Here is an 18445-nt window from a genome sequence, read left to right as displayed (position 1 = left end):
TTCTGATATTTTTAAAGAAATCAGCCACCCAGCTCACAAAGCACAGTCTGATTTAATAGTGTCATTTGGAGTCCTTCTGGCGACATGATATGCAGCTTCTGTTGTCTATGTGACATTAAAACATGTAGGAATGAGCCCATTGTTTGCTTTCTCTTTCGAATGGCAGATTACTCATTCCTCATTGTCCAAGCCAACATAGACTGCAACTGATGGAATAGCATTTCCCTCATCAGAAACAAGGTTGCCTCTGGTCTGTATACAGGCTAAAAGCATGCTGAACGTATTTATATATTAATTAGCGCTTATATTTAAAATAACCTACTCATACACAAGCATTTCAGCAAACAGGCTTTGAACTGTTCAAGTACGGAGCCACTCAGAAGTTCCTTTTTAAGCTTCCTGACAGAAGGCGGCACAGAAAAGAACAACATGATAGCATATTTGTACCTTTACAAACCGCCATGTATTTCCTAAAAATGAAGACGTTGCGAGTCTGAAGGAGCTTTTTGTTTTGTGCTTGTTTTTACTGAAACCCCTACTGAGAAAGTCAGCTCTTAGCAAACAAAAGGAAGACCAAGAATACAGGAGCTGTGTGGCAGAAGACAGTCTACCTTGAGCAATAACAGCCTAAAGTTGCACTAGTGCTAGAATATACTTCCTGGAGCACTGTTCTTACACACAGGAGAGACATTTTGTCTGGTAAAGAAACACTGTGTCTTGGGTTTCAGAAAGGAATATCCATCATCTTGAATAAAATGTCTACGTGGAGAGAAAAACACAGTGCTGATGAGAATGTAGGTAGCTCAGGTTTCAAAAAAAAGATTTTTTTTTCAGAAAATATTACCTATCAAATTTATGCCTGAGATGAAAGCAAGACTACAGTGTTAGTGGTAACATGAATCTCAGATGACCAGACTACTATTTACTACTGGACAACCCTGGGGTCACTTATTTATTCTTTTATTAACAACCCTTGTCACTCAAATAGTCACACACTTTCATCAGTTGGTTGTCTGAAAGGAGAATCAAAAAAAAATAAAACAACCCTCTATCTCTATTTTTTTAAGTGCTTCCCTGGTGAAGTTTTTAGAAACCTGCTAGATACAGTTTACTTTGGAAATACACATTCTTGCCTGGTTGCTTTACTCACGAGTCAAAAATGTCTGCAGAAAGCTAGCATTGTGTAAGACAGTGAGTGACTGCAGAGTCTGCAAAATAGCAAAGATTTGCATTGGCAAGGCTGGATGAAATTGTACCAGCCTTGCTTTCTGTTTTGTAGCCACTGGAGCAAAGAATGCAGGAGCACAGACAGCAAAATGCTTAGGCCCTGCCACTCTATGGCTTTGTCTAAACCTACCCAGACCTCTCCCTGGCTGGCCAGACTAGGCACCTACTGCAAAACTTTTCCTTCTGACACTGGATTCTCCTTGAGGGAAAACCATGGGAACATGGTGAGGGAGAGAAATAAAGGAAGTGAAAGGAATCAGATGAAAAATACAACCTGTGTACATAGAGATCAAGATTTATATTTACTTTTGAATTAAAAGACATTATTTTTCTTCTAGTCTTTGCTGTGGAAGAAAGAAGATGGGATGAAGAATACCTTACTTTCACAATAATTAATGGTTCTGATGGTTTCAAATTGTACAACGATTCCTGAGTTCACTGACTTCCTTATATATTAGAACCAGTCAGCACAGAGCTCAAGAAGTACTGCAACAACGTAACACACATAGCAATTTTTCTGCATTGAAAGTTGTTTTCCCAAACAACTGCTCTACAGTTAGCTAGTTTATATTACAAATGCTCTGAACATCTCCCCACGTAACTGGATTTCAGGCACAAAAAAAGATTAACTATTTAGAGAATTTATATAATACACAGAGGACATACATAGCTTCTGTATAAAGCTATCAGTTGCCTAAACCAAGTATGACTACCCACTCAGGAACAGGAAAAACACTAGAAATTATCCCTTATGTTAGTAATAGTGGTCTCAGAAAAAAACTGTACGTAGTACAGTCCACATTGTGATAAATGTCTCAGTAAGCATGCCTTCAACAGAGATCTACAAATAAATCTTGATTTGTCCCTTCTAGGGCAGAACCAGAACATTTTGTAATTTTGCCGTGATTGGTGTTTGTCCCTTTTGCAGAAGTAAACATCTGCATTGGCCCATGTTTGATTTCTGCATCTCAGCACTTAACAGCATGGCCTGCTGTGCTGGGAGGACTTTGTTGACATTTATAATGCTTCCATATTATTGTTTTAATTCAGATCACAAACACATCTCTGAAGTCAGTTTCCCAATCACTGGCACTTTCTCGGCTTGGGATCATACAGAATGGTCTAAGAGCACAAAGCTTTCAGATGAAACTAAGCCAGAACCCAGCTAACACAATTTCAGCCACTAAAAAGCTGGACTGGTCATGGAACTGGACAAGGAAGAGCCTGAACGATCTCCTCCCACCCCCAAAACCTAGGTTAGCAACACTCCAACTTTCCCTAGTGCTCCACACTAGCTGCTTATGTAGACTTAAGTCTTTGCCTTCATGTGTATAAACCAAGAATTTTTGTGAACAAAATGCTTGCAAGAGGATTATTCTTAAAAAACCCAGTTGATTAATATGTTCAGTTAAACATCCTTTACCTATGCCAAAACTGTATCATGGTCTCTGATAAATATTGTATTCCCATGTCATTAAAACAGTAACAGCCAGACTAAAAACTTTTCCCTGTGATGAGGGTTAATTAAGGAAGAACCATGTGCTGCTGACACAAAAGTGCTTTTGTCAGCAGAAGAAATAGGAGATTTGTAGACAAAGTTTTCTGTCACTTTTGGAAATCAAACATTTTCAGTTGGATGAGAAAACTAGCAAAGATAACTACTGAAAGTCCTTTTTGTGCACATAGTTATAAATGCTGGTTTTCAGTAACTGTGAGATAAAGAACTAAAATGAATATTAGACTATAAACTCTTACACAAACCTAATAGTGGCCCTTCAGAACAAGCTTATCCTCGAGTTCATTTCAGTTAGCACAGCTTTTCAAAGGGGACAGACCAACCCTCAAAGAAACATGTTCACAGACAAATTGCCCAAGTTGTTCAACACAGTCATTTGGCAAGGTCTCCAGCCAGATGGGTTTGCTAATGACTTCTGTAAGGTGCTTAAATTGGAAGCTAGTGCAACACATGACTGCCATGTTTAATTACCCTGTTAATGAAGCTTAGTGGATATTGTTTGTATTTTTCATCAAAACCTCTGACTTTTGCATACCAAAGATAAAATGGCCTTTTTAATTTCAACGTAAGGATACCAAAGCCTTGATTATCTGCTCATGTATAACTTTTTCTAAAAGGAGTTTCTCTCAACAATTGTTACAGCAGTGGCAGCCATTTGTTCAACTTACAAAACGTTTGTCAGCCAATGTGCACTAACAATGGGCACGGAATTTTACTTGTATGAGTTGAATAAAATCTTTAATTATTCAACAATTTTCTATAGGTTTGCCTTAATGCAATCAGCAGCTGAAAGGAAACTGAGATACAACTGGGATATTTTATTTTTCTCTCAGGACAAGTCAAATGTGCTTATTACTTTTGTTTTGTAAAAGTGTTCTGTTTTGATGTAAATTTTAAGTTCAGTACTGTACACAATGCATCTCACATATGTTTACAGTGCAATCCTCACATCCTCAGTTGCTGGCACCAGAAATTGCAACCTATTTCCTGCTACAGCTAATATAAGGTATTATAAGAAAGCTAGACCCCTTCTGAAAATTTTCCCTAGGGTGTATATTTTGGTAAAGCAGTATTTTTTCTCCTAGGCCACTAATCAATGCCTATGAACAGCCAAAAGAGCTTTTGTTCATTGACCGGTGGAGCTACCTCCTCAGTTCCAGGACAGGACACACCAAAGAAATACTACTGATAACAGTGATTACAGATAATACAAGATAAAATAATTCAGGTTTAGATTTTTAACATTTATTAAAAAAGCAGGATGTATGTTCATTTCAAATTAAACAGTTAAAAATGTTAAAGCATACAAACAAATCAATTGTGTACTAGCAGCATCCAATTGTTAGAATTTTCTAGAACTCCTCAGTACAGTCTTGGCAAGCTAAAAATATTACAACTTGCAACCAACTGACCTCACCATAGTGCAGATAAAACAAACTTTATAAAAACAACAATTTAAGGTTAAATAAGCTTAAATAAAGGTGTTAAATACAAGACACTTGATCAAAGCTTCTGTACAAAGATAAACAAATTTGGCATTGTACAATTGATTGGCTGGCTCACACCGTACATGATTTCAATAGTTAAGCAGTGTAACTGTTTAGCTGAACATCAACTATACAAAAGTAACTGAAGTTGGGAGAGGGCTAACCCCAGTGAGCCATTTACAAGGCATGTGTATTTTTAGAAAATCAGAACACTGTTTATATTCAGGCACCATTTGTTCCTGCAAATAAATAATCTCTAATGTATCTGCATCCAAACTAGTGTTAAACACATCAGTGCTAACATTTTATAAACACAGCTCTGTGACTATTCACTATACCTCCATTCTTATTGCTATGACAATGTGGACTGTGGAAATAAAACTACTGTACATACAAAAAAATAGAGCACCTTTTAAACATTAAAGTATATGTCTGGTTATTTTTTTTATCTTACAATACTGAAGCCCAAGCTAATGTAAATTGCTTTAACATCTTCACCAGCGCACCTGAAATGCAGGAACTAAAACCCCAAATATTCCTCTTCAGGCAAGCCCCAGCCAGAGCAACTTCTAAAAATGTCTAAAATGACACTAAGGATTTTTTACATTCATCTGCACACAAACAAATATCTGCTATTCTCTGCTTTCTTCATATGGATTTAAAGACAGACTACCACAGTTCTCTCCCCTTTTCAAACGAATAAAGCTGGATAAAGAATGTGGCAGAAACACCTAAAATGGATTGTGAACACAGTGAAATTATTACCCTGCTAATTCAAAAAATACAGCTGTTACATTGTTCAAATAAGTATTTGCCAGGGGTCTGCCGATTAGGATTTTTTGTCTATCGTATTGAAGAACCATTCTGTAAATTTCCTCAGTTGAGCAGCTGCTGTTTGAGACTCCTCCTGAAGTCTCATGTTATCTTGTCTCAGGTGCTGTACCTCTGCTTGGAGAACTGCCTTGTCCTGTTTTTCCTGGTTAACAAAGATACAGGTTGAGTAAAGTGAGTAGTCGTGATGAGAGCATTTATTTTTGTTGTTAATATTTCGACACAAGTCATACAGACTTATTTTGTTGAGCTCCCTAATCCATTAAGACAACTAACTGCAAGTTAATTCCCCAAATATGCTCCAACTAGCTCCTTCACTCTAAGAAAATACTGCAAGCTAAAAAGAAAACTAGATGTTTCTTTAATAGAAAAATTACAGGAGTTTATTCCACTTAACAAAAAAAGAATCAAGAACTAAAAGCATAAGAAGGTTTTAGTTATAATAAATCACATGTAAGAGCCCAAGTTGTAAGGAATTGATTTCAAGCACATGTTAAGGAAGAAAAATATCTAATTCCAAAATTTTCCCTTACAAGATTATTTTCTCACCAGAGTAGTCTCATTTCTAGCAGTCCTGGCATTGTGTCCAGCTCAGAAATTAGACAGCAAATTGAGGCACAAAGAAGTCATTGCTACGTTACCAAGAAGGCAACAAGGATGCAAATCTGAAGTGCTAACCACATCCCTATCCTTTGTTTAATCCAAAATGCCATAAATGAACATCAAGTGCCTCATTCTTTCTGGGGTATGCCTAAATGTAGAACATTTATTCTGGAGTAAAGACCCATAAACTAGTTAGCCTTGCCAATTTGTTTGCATAACCATTCCCACAGGGCCTTCTGCACCTCAGTGGTCTGATTGACCACTGAGCTCTACCATTCAACAACTGCACTATGTAATTTAACTGGTGTACTTATTCAAGCCCTTGATGAACTCTGTGTAAAAAGAAAGCTGTTAAGACTGGAGAGTAGTTATATTGTTAACAGTCTCTTACCTTTCTCAGGTCGGTTTGTAGTTGCCGGAGGATGACTTCTAGCTGGTTTACTTTTCCAGTCAGAGTACTTGGAGCATGTTCCCTGTAAAGTAAACCACTACCTTCACTCTGAGTTAGTTAAAAACATTTTCTTCTCAGCTTTTGCAGAGTAACACTTTTAGTAATAGCAAATGAAACCAATCAGTTACAAAAACAGAGACAAAACCAGCATCAATTGCTATTACAGACTATTACAAAAGGAGCAAAAGACTATTACTAGAACGTAAATCCAATCCTGCAGTATCTAAAATATGACACTGCCTCTTATGCAAATCAGGCAGAAGTTACAATGATTTTAAGAAGGAACGTTTTAGGACTTATTATGCACATACCCTGACAGTGCAAGTCACACTCACTGCTAAATGGTGTGCAGGCACATTAGTTAACAAGCTGCTTTCTGATAAGGACTGTACTAATGTGAAGCAAGCTGCAGCAGCAATTACTGCAAACCAAAGGAGCTGTTAAGAGTTCTTTTGTTTGTTGTGCAGTAGCGTCATTTCAGTAAAGGATAAACCTAGGGCTTTATGGAGACAAATATTTTGTTTAAAGGTCAAAACATATGAAATATTGCCACAGGTTAATCAAATGCATGACTGCAGGAAAATACTGAGAATAGCTTCTGCTTTTTGAATGACAATGAGCACTGTGGGAGATAGTTTCATGTACATTATAGAAGCAATTAGCCATCACGTGAATAATTATGCCTAAAAGAGAGAAGGTGAAGAGAAAGCTTTACATGCAAAGCTGAATCAGCTGCTTCATGCAACTGCACAAATCCAGCAGATTTGCCAATCCTAAAAGGGGAACATCTTTTAACAGTCTTTTCCAGTCCTTACTGATCATTAGACTGGGGAAATATATGGACTTAGAAGTCATTACAATAAATACGCTTTACCGTGTAGGCAAGCTAATTTGTGTAAAATTGGTTCAAATTAAAATGTGATAATCTAACAAGCAAGAAGACTTTTCCCTCCATTTCCTGTTCTTCCACTCCTGCAACTATAGAGCAAAACTAATCAAAGATGTGTTTTTCTTTTAAAGTGTGCTGCTGGATAGATTATACTGCTGAATCTGTGCTTTTAACAAGTATACTCCTCAAAGCAGGAAAGATGGAGGGGAAGGGGAAGAATAATTTCTCCCAGAATATGGCAAAGAATTTCAAGAATTGGGTAGTTTGGCATAAATTTTCCTGCAGTCCTCAGTTACAGGTTCTCTTATTAATTTACCTCTGTATAAACGACAAATTATGGGTTTGCAAGCAGCAAATAGTTGCAAAGGTAGGTAGGTACACCTGTTTCACGATCTGAGACATTTGCTGCAGATAAAATTGTTGCATACTACAGAGTTGAGCTCCTGTTATTGGTTCTAATCAAATGAAATCTGAAATAGGAGTAACACAAAGTATTCTTGTAGAGGAGGAATACAGTGAAAAATTTGATTATCTGAAACTCTGCATCTAACTGCTCTGCATTAGAGCTCTATTACAGTGAGAGAGCTTTATCTGACTATACTACAAATTTTCAAGACAGAACTGCCCAGAATTTCATTCCAAGAAACAACATTTTTCAAAATTAGAGACAATCTGATCAGTCAAGGTAAAAGATCTGCCATCAAACAGCCGTGAAAATATGCATACAGGAAATTTGACAAGCAACATAAAGAGAAAATATTTACTTAAAATACTTTTATAAGGAATATACTTTAATAATGCCATACCCAGCAGCTTCAAGGAAATCTTTTCCATCTGGGGGACTCTCATCCAAAGGTAACTCCTGTGTTCCTTCCAAGCCCTGTGCTTGCTGCATATCATTCAAGGTGCAAAAAGATGCTACTCCCTGATCTGTAAAAGAGCAACATAAGGATATGTCTAAAACTGGACAAAATAAAGGGCTGTATTATAGTCATTATCCCAGTTCAGTTAGCAAAATGGATGCAGGTTTCTACATCTCAGCTTTGAAGATAATCAGCAGATGTATGTTCCAGCTAGTTGGCTTCCCCACATCTGCATCCAAAGGCAACCCCAAAGCAATTTTTTTATGTCTATCAGCAGTATGACAGTTTTGTCTGGACCATTTAATGCTGATATGAACAGTAAATTGGTCTTGATGAAATCTGCAGAAAACCATTTCAGAATTCAGGGCCACAACCAATGACAATAATAATTCAGCAAACAGGTCTGCATTTTTCCATGGACTTAAAGCCCTCGGATTCCTCAGAAATCTGCAATGTTTATTTCGTACTGCTTTACTGTCTCAAGCATTTGCAGAACCTAATGGTAATCTGCATACTTGAAAAACAATAAATTCACACTATTTTTATCAATTGAGGTTTTAATACATATATTACTAAGGCAAGCTATTATCTGCACTGAATTCGACTAGAACATAATCTAACAAGCACAGATGTAATTACCTATGGATATACAGTGTGGTTGCCAAAACATATCAGTCACCACATAATAGAAGTATGCCATGCAAATCATCATTGCACAGAACAGGAGAAAATGATGCATTCATTAGGATTTAACTTCTCTTCTTTAAAAAACCAAAATCCATATTCTGTGGAGATTGATTTATCTTATTTCTGCCAAACAAAATCCATGTCTGTGGGCTTGTATGAATTCTGGTGACAACATGCCTGCCTTGCCCTTTCTCCCCTTGCTCTACCACCCCACAAGGCCCAAAGCTTGCATTGTCATGCAAACGTGCAAAACATAGGAAATATTAAAGAAAGTTTACAAAAGGCAAAACCCATCAATCCCAGACCATCACCTAGAAACGGCGTGTGATGACAGAACGGCCCAAATTCTTCATCTGAGTCAAAACCTGGAATAAGATTTAGAACGTTCCTATAAACAAGACAGTCCATCTCCACTGGAGCAGCTGTGGCCCTTGTGTACAGCGCACACAGTGGGATGTTCCCGGTGCAGCTCATGCTGGCGCTCAGTCTCAGCCTCGCCAGGCCATTTTTACCCAATACCAACACCACAGTAAAGCAGGAGGTGTCACACCCCATGTCTCTAATAGTAATACCCAGTGTTGCAACACAGCATGACAACCTGGCACGATACGGTAACAGGACAATCCTTCCAACTCTGAGGACACAAACAGTGAATAATACAGGCCAGATCTTTTCAACTAGGAAGGACATTTCAGTTTAAAAGCTTTATCAATCAAACATAGGAAATCTCTAAAAATCTCTTTATTGATTTTAAAAAAATCCTTCAGCTTTAAGGAATAGCAGAGATTCATTCTCTAACAAAATGAAGAAAAGTTGCATGTTTTATTTTGTCCAATTTCAAAGACTGCAGCTTATTTCTCCTGTTTTTATCCTTATTTCTGACTAGTGATAGATCTCAGCAAATATGAACGTCTTTTCCGCATCTGCTGACAATAAGGTAAGAATATCATTTTTAACACATAATCAGTGACATCATTTACAGATTTGACACTTTCTAAGTAAAACAGATTTACTTAGCATGGATAAACTAAAATTAGTTTCCCAGATCAAACACAGTATGCAGGCCAGAAACAAGAGAGTGTAAACAAGCAGTTGCAAGCACATGGCTAATTACTGATTTCACCTTTACACTATTCACATGTTCATTATCACTTAATAGAAACAAAGCCAGCAACAAATGTTATGCTCTCGCTGTTTTTTCTACGGCCAACAAATTGTGACATGTGACATTGTGTCTCAGAGGAAATTCTACTGTAGTATAAAAAAAAAAATCTGCATTTTTTTCCTCTGCTGACTAAGCTTAATTAAAGAAACTGACCACTTGTCTGGTTTATTTGTCAGCTGAGAAAGTGTTTTGTCAGTTTGATCTCCTCAGCACTATTTTAGAGCATATTTTTCTTGATGGATAAAAGCAGGTGCAAAACCAGGTACACACAGCTGTTAATGAAATCACATTATGCCATTTTACAACACAATATTTTAAAATATTTTTGTACTATTCCCAAACACAACAAAAATCTAAGAATGGGTGCTTGCAATGAAGTATAATGTGTGGATTAACTTCTCCTTCCTTGTATAATCCCTAGTGAAGTTCAATTTCAAGTAATTTAAAAAATATTAATAATTAGAGTAGGAAATTAATTGTTACACCTTTCCTGTTTTTCTAGCATAACTTTAACATATTTTCCAATATTCATCTTTATAAAATATGAAACCATATTCTAACTATCACGAGGTGAGGGGAAAAGTCACTACATGGCTACTAATAATCCAAAGTCTCCAATTACGTAACATACTACATAAATTCCTGTGCTACTCTTCAAAGATTAGTTCTTTAATTTTCCAAAGCCAGGTTAGTGTCAAAATAATTCTCTGAACAAGTTAGTAAGACAATAAATCTCTGTAATGATTAGTACAACAACTGGTTCCTGGACAAGCAAATTATTTTGCCTTTGAATACTTCTCAAGTACTTTTAAAGACACATTTTTTTTTTGATATCTAAAAATCTATATCAAAATCTCACTGATCTCCCTATAAGTAGCCATGCCTAGCAACAGCTTCACCAATTTACTATTTAAATCTGAATTGTGGTGAAGACTGAACTTCTCCTTTGAAGAGCAAGATCTTCCTATTGATTTTTGGTTTATTTGTTTTCAACAGAATTGGCTTGAGCCTTTATTAATGAAAATGAAATCAAAGTTACCTTGAAAAACAGATAGCTTTTACAAAGAAAAATCAAGGGTATTTCTGGGTATGATTCTGTAGACCTAAGTTCTGCTTCCTACAGGGACACCTCCTATTCAGTTGAAGAGATATGTGCATACTAACAGAAGAAAATACATGTAAATCTCAGAGTCTTTATTTTTAACTAGGATGTCCCTGCCAAATTCCAAACAGAAGCCATACATAGAAAACTATTTGCAAAAAATATACTGGTCTTGATATCAAAAGTTTAAACAATAGTTGACTTAGCAAGACCAATGATGATGAGACCAAAAAATCATATCTTAATTTACAGTAACAGAGTCATACAGCTGGAACTGCTAAGAATTTGAATCTGGATTTCCATTGTTCCAAACCACTAACAGAGGCCAGAAAAAACTACGCAATTTTGATGTACTGGAAAGCAGAAAAGGCTAAAGTGAGTATAGTGCATGAAGGCACTCTCTCATTGTTAAGGAAAAGTCTACCCACAAACATATACTTACATATGCACTGAAGCAAAAAGAATTACATGCACTAGAAATGACCAAATGTTAACTAAATATTTTCAATTTTTCTTTTTCTAGCACTTTAATGCACTACTTTGATTAAAATAATTATCTGTCATGCTGAATGCTTCACTTCTTTCTCATTATGTTATGTGTAGCATTACTTGCATTAAGCTATGAAGATTTTAAATCAAAGTATTAAAATAGCATTAATTATAGTAGCACAGATGTTTTTGCAAAGATAAACTGGTATTAAGAAATGTTGCATTCTGATTGGCACTAGTAGACGTTTATAAAAATCACCTGGAAAACAGCTGAAACCATCGATTCTAATGAACTAAATCAGAGACGTTAGAAGGACTTTCTTACGCACACAGTATGACTGATCAAACACTAAACAGCCTTTTAAAGCATAATAAGCTCAGTTTGAAGTAGCATAAATAGTACAAAGTTCTGTTCCTAACAAGATTCCATATTTATATTTGTGTCAGTTCTTTTCTATAATTACAACATCAGGTATGGACATCCAAAATAGCTTCTCCTTTTGCTCCCCAAAACATTGAAAAGATCCCAAAAAAACTGATTAGCAACATAATACACGCGGTGAAAGCAAGTCCTTCTTCCCTAACTTGGAGATCTATTAGAAGAATAATAGAAAAAGAGAATTAAAAAAATAATTCTTAATTTCCCTTAGTATTTTCTGAGATTTCTTTGCTCTCCTGTTTCAAATTCATCTTTCCAATTTATTCTATAAATCCCCATATCTTTATCTTTACTCAGTTGACCATGCTGACTGGGCTGACTTTAGAATGCATGCTAATTATCATATCTGGATAAATATCAGAGTCAAAACTATGTCTGGCAAAGGAAGGCAGTGTGAAGGCTTAAAACAATGCCACACACAGCTTATCAACACTGATCCTCAACAGAGGAAACTCATGCAAAAACCCTTCACTGCAGCTTCTGGAGCCTGTGGAGTTAATGCCTTTAATGCCTCCACAGCTCTCCATTACACTGTGAAGACCTGTCTCAGGAATAACTGAAAATTTTCAGGAAAAGTTTGAAATATGTATTCAGTTTCCCACAAAAGTTCTCGCCAAGCAAAAGCAGTGAAATTAAATCCTCACAAAGCGAAGAGTTATCATCATAGTTTCAATTAAAAAAAAAAAAAAAAAAGTCCTGGTTTCTCCCACTCTCATACTCCACAGTTTAAAACTGAGTGTTCTACATAGGACCAAGGCTTCAGTTGAATAAAAGCTATTACTAATAAACAACCCTGTCCACTGCTTATTTGAGGGGAGAGAAGAAAGCTAAAAATGAGACTGCTGTTCTTGTTATACTCAGAAGTAAACCCTGAGTACAGATGATGATAGCAAAAATCTTGCTACTATATTTAATTCTTAATCCAATTGATGCTAACATTATAAGCACCTAAAAAGGCTAGATCTAACATTAATTGAGATACCTTTGCTTTTTAAGACAGACAGATGAAGGATCATGAGGGCCACATTAGGAACATTGAACTGATCAAATTGTGTAAGTTGTCAACATACAACCTGGAGAGGTCACAGGAGAAAAACCCTCACCTTGGAATGAAATCAGTAATTCTAATAAACTGATATCAACAGAAGACCTAGAGGAAAAAATAAAATTAAGTCTAGTATCTAGGTTCTGGAACAGAACGTAACTTTGAAATATCAGGTTCACAGAGCCAAATTAGCAGAACAACTCTAGTATTAATTTCAGATTCAGTATTAAAAAATTCTTATCTATCTTGTGATCCTTTCCACTGAAAGTTGGACGGGAGGTGTGTGTTTGTTTTTGGGTTTTTTTTGAGATGGTTCTATATGAAATGTGATCCAATTTCCATCCTAGTTTAATAAAAAGCTCAAAGCAGTTTTATATTCAGAAGTGGATAAACTTTAGAAACATCCACTCTCTTTTCCACACTGATAGAATGCAGAACAGTAGTTCCAAGTTATTTTTAAATGAGAAGTTGAAGCAACTCTTAAGTCAACAACATTAAAGTACATACAGAAACTGCATCTGCTGATTCATATCCAACACATTCCCTTCCAGTGATTTTTTATGACATGCTTATCAATTATTCTTTTTTAATGACTTCCAAATTGCAAGACATAGGATAGAGAAAACTAAATGAGGGTTTAAAAATTCCATTCCTTGCAAAAGTTTCTATTGCAGCACTATGAATTTAGTCAAAACACTGTATAAATCATGTAAGATATACACAGATGTCTCTACTGCAGGGTCCTAAACAGAAAATAATTTCATTCCTACAGAGAAAAATAGTGATTTTTTTACTATTCAAATTCTTACAAGAATTCAAAAAAACTCTGATAAACAGTTTCTGTCTTACAACTCATACCTTCAGTTCTTCAGCATTATCTACAGATATATTCAAGGTTTTTACAACTGAAACCCAAGAAGGTTTTTACAGCTGAAACCCTTTCCTCCCTAGGATAGAGCACTGTGGGGTAGCTGTGTTGTTCTACCTCTCCCTCTCAAATTCAAATGTAATTACACTCACAAAACACTTTCCAAAGTGAAATTATTTTCATCACGATACTAAGTAGTAAAAAGAATGAAAATCTATTCGTTTTCAAAGCAAGCTAAAAATACAGGAGCATAACTGGTACAGAATGATCTTTCAGTCAGTTGAACTCAAAAATTTTACTAGCATTTAAAAATACTCTTCAAGTACAAAGTTACAGAGCTAGTCACTAACTGATCCAAATCTTTTCTGCAGTAGTTTCAGATTTCAATAACAAATAGCAGGGTGTTCCCTGAGCAATTAAACGTAGAAATGCATGGGAACAGCTGTCAAGAGTCTCAGCATCACAGTATTTCCTGCCAGCTATCACAGCCATGTTGGAGTAATATTGAATGCACATACAGTTAATCAGGTTAAGAAACAATATAGTTCTTCAAATTCCTAATCATCACTGTTGGTTCAGTTTTTCACAATGCCATTTAAATTAGTATAGTAAGTAGTTCTGAAAAGCTTTTGGTCAAATTGAAATTTAATCACTTCATATTCTGGGAAGGAACCAGGTACCAGAAAACTGATTCCTATGGTTGCTTTTAGTTAAAAAAACCAAATCCCTAACATGACAGCCAATTCTTCTCATAAACTTAAGACCTGTATCTTACAATGATGACTGTGGTAACATCATCCTTATTCATAGATACCCTTGACTTTCCATACATTCACTAATGCAAGAAACACCAGTTAAGAAATGTCAGAAATTTTAGGACAGCACACCAACTTAACCAAAACAGCCCTCAGCAACAACAAAACACGAACACTCAACTGTATATATTCATAAATATACTCAAACCACCATCCATCTTTCTGTATTTATACATTATGTGTAGGTTTAGCTTCCAGAGGTGGACAAGGTTTTTTTCTAATCTGATTTTATAAATTAATAAAGCAAACCTGGTCTATATCCTGCACCTCAAGTTCTGCTACTGGAAAATAAAATGTACGTTTTTGCTGGTCTTCAAGGGCCTATGAAAAATGATATGAACTGCAACATCATTTGGACTACACATACCAGTTTATAAACACAACATAACACAAACATAGGAAACTGTTACTCCCAGTTTCATTTCAAACATCTAACATAAATGCTTTGAATATCTCCTTCAAAGAACCTGATTTTTCCACTTGATTACAGAAAGAACCTGGGAAACAAAGTGGATGAATTGCATCTAAAATGGATATTGAAAGTACCATAAATACCCCAAATTTTTTAGTGACAATCTTCCACGCTGAGAAGTGATACTGCCAAAAGAACTAAAGGGCTACGGAGGCAAACACTGGGTTTTTGTAATTCAAAATGTGGCTGTACAATATATATTTTTTAAGAAAAGTTCGTGTATGAACATTGATCTTTATTCAAATGTTCCTGTTACCTTCAAACGCTCGTGCAGCATCTACCAGGTGAGACCAGTCTAGCCCTGTGGCAGTGTCTGGCAGGGGCATCAGGCCAGGATCATTGAATTTGGCTTTATCAGATAAGGACCCATCTGAGAACCAGAATTCATCTAAACAATAAACACAACAATTAGTCTTCCTATAACAATTATGCACAATTAATTCTGAAGCTACTAAAATGAACTGTAAAAAATGTATAAGCAAGGAGTGCTTATTTTCATTACTCTCGTTTCTGTCTTTTCCTGTTCAATACTCAGTACAGGTGGAACAATTTCTACATGTTGGCAGAATACATAGGAAGGGTTCCTAAAGGTTTTTTTTTTTTCCTGCTACTTTGCACATGATGTGTTCTTTGCATTTTCATGTGAACACTGTGTGAGTAGGCAACATCCATTCTTAAAGCATAGCATATTAAATCTGAGCACTGAGCAGAAAAGTTACTAGATACACAAAGTTATATTTTTAAGGTGCATGTGAAACAACATACAAAATACATGCAAGGTTTTACTCTGAACCTTATAATATTTAGTTCCAGAACCAATTGAAACATAACCTGCTTTTCTTCTAATGCATTTGTAAATTGTAGCCTATATCCAAAACTGATTTTCACATTGAAAAGACCACCCTATTAGTTTAGTATTTGTAGCTGTATCTCCAAGGATGTAAGGCTAGTGGGGAATTCCAGAGTGAGCTGTAACAAACTGTATGCTGTACATATATTTTATAAGGAAATTTCCATCTAGTTATTCCAGTTATTCAAAATATAATACTTTTTTTTTCCCAGGAAAAGATCAAACAAAAAACAATGAGGGAAGAAATGCATTCATACAAATGGAAGATACATTATAGTTCAAGAAAATTGTATGTGTCATTGTCCTGATACCAATGTCCATTTGAATTAAAGATTTCTGACCTAAAAAATCAAAAAGAGTAGCCTGTTACAGAGCAAAGAATACAGTATATGATATGCTCTATTCTTTGCAGAAACTTTGCTTAAAAAGTATAGAATATCAGGAAAAGGAAAGTAAAGAAGTCTTACAATCCTCTATCACAAATTAGAAGTCCCTGCAGAAGAGGTACAAATCCTATTTACCGTGGAATTTATCTTGTTTTACACTTATATGACAGGTGCAGTATTGTTACAATACACTTGGAAGTGGTTTGAAAAAACTTTGTAGAAATATCTTTCTCAATACTTAGTCTTCAGTATGCAAAAGTAGACATTATATGAAATGGAAAATATAATATAGACATATATTCTATTCATATATCTGTACTTAGGTTTTATTTTCAGTTCCTTATAAACATACATAAACCCCTACCTAAGGTTACTTTGTGCAAACACATTGGAAGCTGAAAGTCAGAGCAGTCTCTGAACTTTTGTGTATGACTTGGAAATTGTAAGACCCGTATTTATTCAAGTACAAATGTTTTATACATCCCTGTTGTGGAAAATAGACAGAATACCTTATCTGAAAGGCTGGCAAGCCAGCTTTTGGTTCTAGACCAGCAGGCAGGCCTTAAGGGACAGCCCTTGCTTTTGTGTGATCAGCCTACAGAGGCTGATTGTGAAACCTGTCAGGAATAAGCCTGCTCCCAGCACGATTCTGCTGGCTTTCCAAATTAAAGTGTAGGAGTGATATATTCACCAGCAGTCATCCTTCATTATGCATTGTCTTTGTGAGAACCTCAGTTCACCTTAGGGTGGATCCTATTCAGCCCTGCATAAGCCCTGACAGAGCCACTCAAGTGCAGAAAGCCTGCCAGAGGAGAGATTTGAATATTGATAGCTCTGAAAATGCAAGTGCTCGTGCTGATGGCTGAAATTTTAAGTAGAATAACTGAATGGGCATGAGTAACCCACCACAGAATAATTCATTTTCAGGATATAAATTGTGTTCTTCTGCAGGGAGGGGGAGGAGAAGGGGACAGGGAAGAGATAAAAAAGGCCTCTAATTATATAGGCCTTGGTGCCTTTGAATTTCAAAGAACATTGGTTGTATTTCAGGAATGCTCTGGTTGAGATAAATTATTTCTAGCATCCTGTATTTTCATTTCTTCCCTGCTCCTCTTACCTTGCTGTTGCCTCCACTCTTTCCCTCTGTGCCTGCCACATCAGCAGCTGTTACCTGTTGTCTCCCTTTCTGATTTGGGCAAAGGTGACAAGTGATGCTTGAGCATACCCACTTCTGCATGTCCAGGAAGATATGCCCGATCTCATAGGCCACTACCTTCACTGCACACAAGACTGACTTTGAGGCAGCACAGATTTATCCCTTATTTCCTTCAAGGAAATATTTTCAGTGTTATCTTTCAGTTTTAAAGATTATTTTATTTGTTCTACTGCTTTTGGCACATAAATAATTGCTCCTGTAGTTTCTGGTCCTTTCAGTTAAGTCACTTCCTATACTTAGGAATTTTATTTATTTTTATGATTGATGCATAAAAGTATAAAGTATTTTCAAGAGAGTCCTTATTTTCTCCAAAATTATGAGGTCAGTTCAATTTCTGACACAGCTCCTTAAATGGATGTTTATCAGTCCCACATACGACTGTATTCAAAGAGTAACTAGTTATACAGAAAAAAAAAAAGATTCACCTGACTTAACCTTTTCTACTTTCAAGGCAATTATCCTGCTTCAGTTGCAACTGCTACTTTTATTCAGAGACTGTAGATCATGAAAAAACTACCTGCTTACTGTGCTCAAACTAGACATGTCATTCAACAAGTAGATTATCTCAAAAGATGCTGCAGGTGAAGGAACCTATCAAATCATATGCAGCCATAAATCCCACTGTCTGTGGGATGTTTGTTTTTCTTTCATGCAATCAGTAATTATAACGCTAGGGTCCTCTTAAACAACAGCTTCTGTCTGCTGAACCCTTCCCTTCTTCAGTATTGCCAAGGGTTGCTGAAAGTCTCCTTCCAAAGATGTCAGCCTGCTAGTAGATTTTCTCATGGACTTGTGCAGGAACATCCTGCCAGTGTATCACTTGGGGTGTTTCTTTTTGTGCTTCATAATAGGAGTGGACCACAGCTCCTGCAATGTCAGTCAGACTGTCTCCATGCGTCTTTCTTGGTTTCTGACTTGTATTAGCACACAAGTTCTGTATCAGTGGTTCTCATTGTTTTCATTCTTTCTTTATGTGTTCATCTGCTGTGAATTTGCAACAAGGGCACAGATTTGTACCTGCAACTGCAGATCTAACCATAGAAT

General features: G+C 36.2%; 1 protein-coding gene across 6 annotated transcripts in view; it reads right to left on the bottom strand.

Annotated features, from left to right (window-relative positions):
* Nucleotides 1–3966: 3966 nt before the first annotated feature.
* The window catches only part of SIPA1L2 (signal induced proliferation associated 1 like 2), a 127608-nt gene continuing 113129 nt past the window's right edge, over nucleotides 3967–18445 (bottom strand). For 2 of the 6 annotated variants that reach the window (XM_050314598.1, XM_050314600.1), the window contains 5 exons: nucleotides 15206–15337; nucleotides 8866–8919; nucleotides 7811–7934; nucleotides 6056–6137; nucleotides 3967–5206 (listed from right to left, as the gene is read on the bottom strand). In XM_050314598.1, the coding sequence (XP_050170555.1) occupies nucleotides 5060–5206; nucleotides 6056–6137; nucleotides 7811–7934; nucleotides 8866–8919; nucleotides 15206–15337 (539 nt within the window). In that variant the 3' untranslated portion in view covers nucleotides 3967–5059. The remainder of the gene's footprint in view (nucleotides 5207–6055; nucleotides 6138–7810; nucleotides 7935–8865; nucleotides 8920–15205; nucleotides 15338–18445) is intronic. The other 4 variants (XM_050314599.1, XM_050314601.1, XM_050314602.1 and 1 more) reach the window with 3 other exon arrangements.

The sequence above is a fragment of the Myiozetetes cayanensis genome, unplaced genomic scaffold, assembly GCF_022539395.1.
Source record: "Myiozetetes cayanensis isolate MyiCay16 unplaced genomic scaffold, myiCay2020 scf2-11, whole genome shotgun sequence".
Classification (NCBI taxonomy): domain Eukaryota; kingdom Metazoa; phylum Chordata; class Aves; order Passeriformes; family Tyrannidae; genus Myiozetetes; species Myiozetetes cayanensis.
This window is presented reverse-complemented; position numbering and strand designations above follow the sequence as displayed.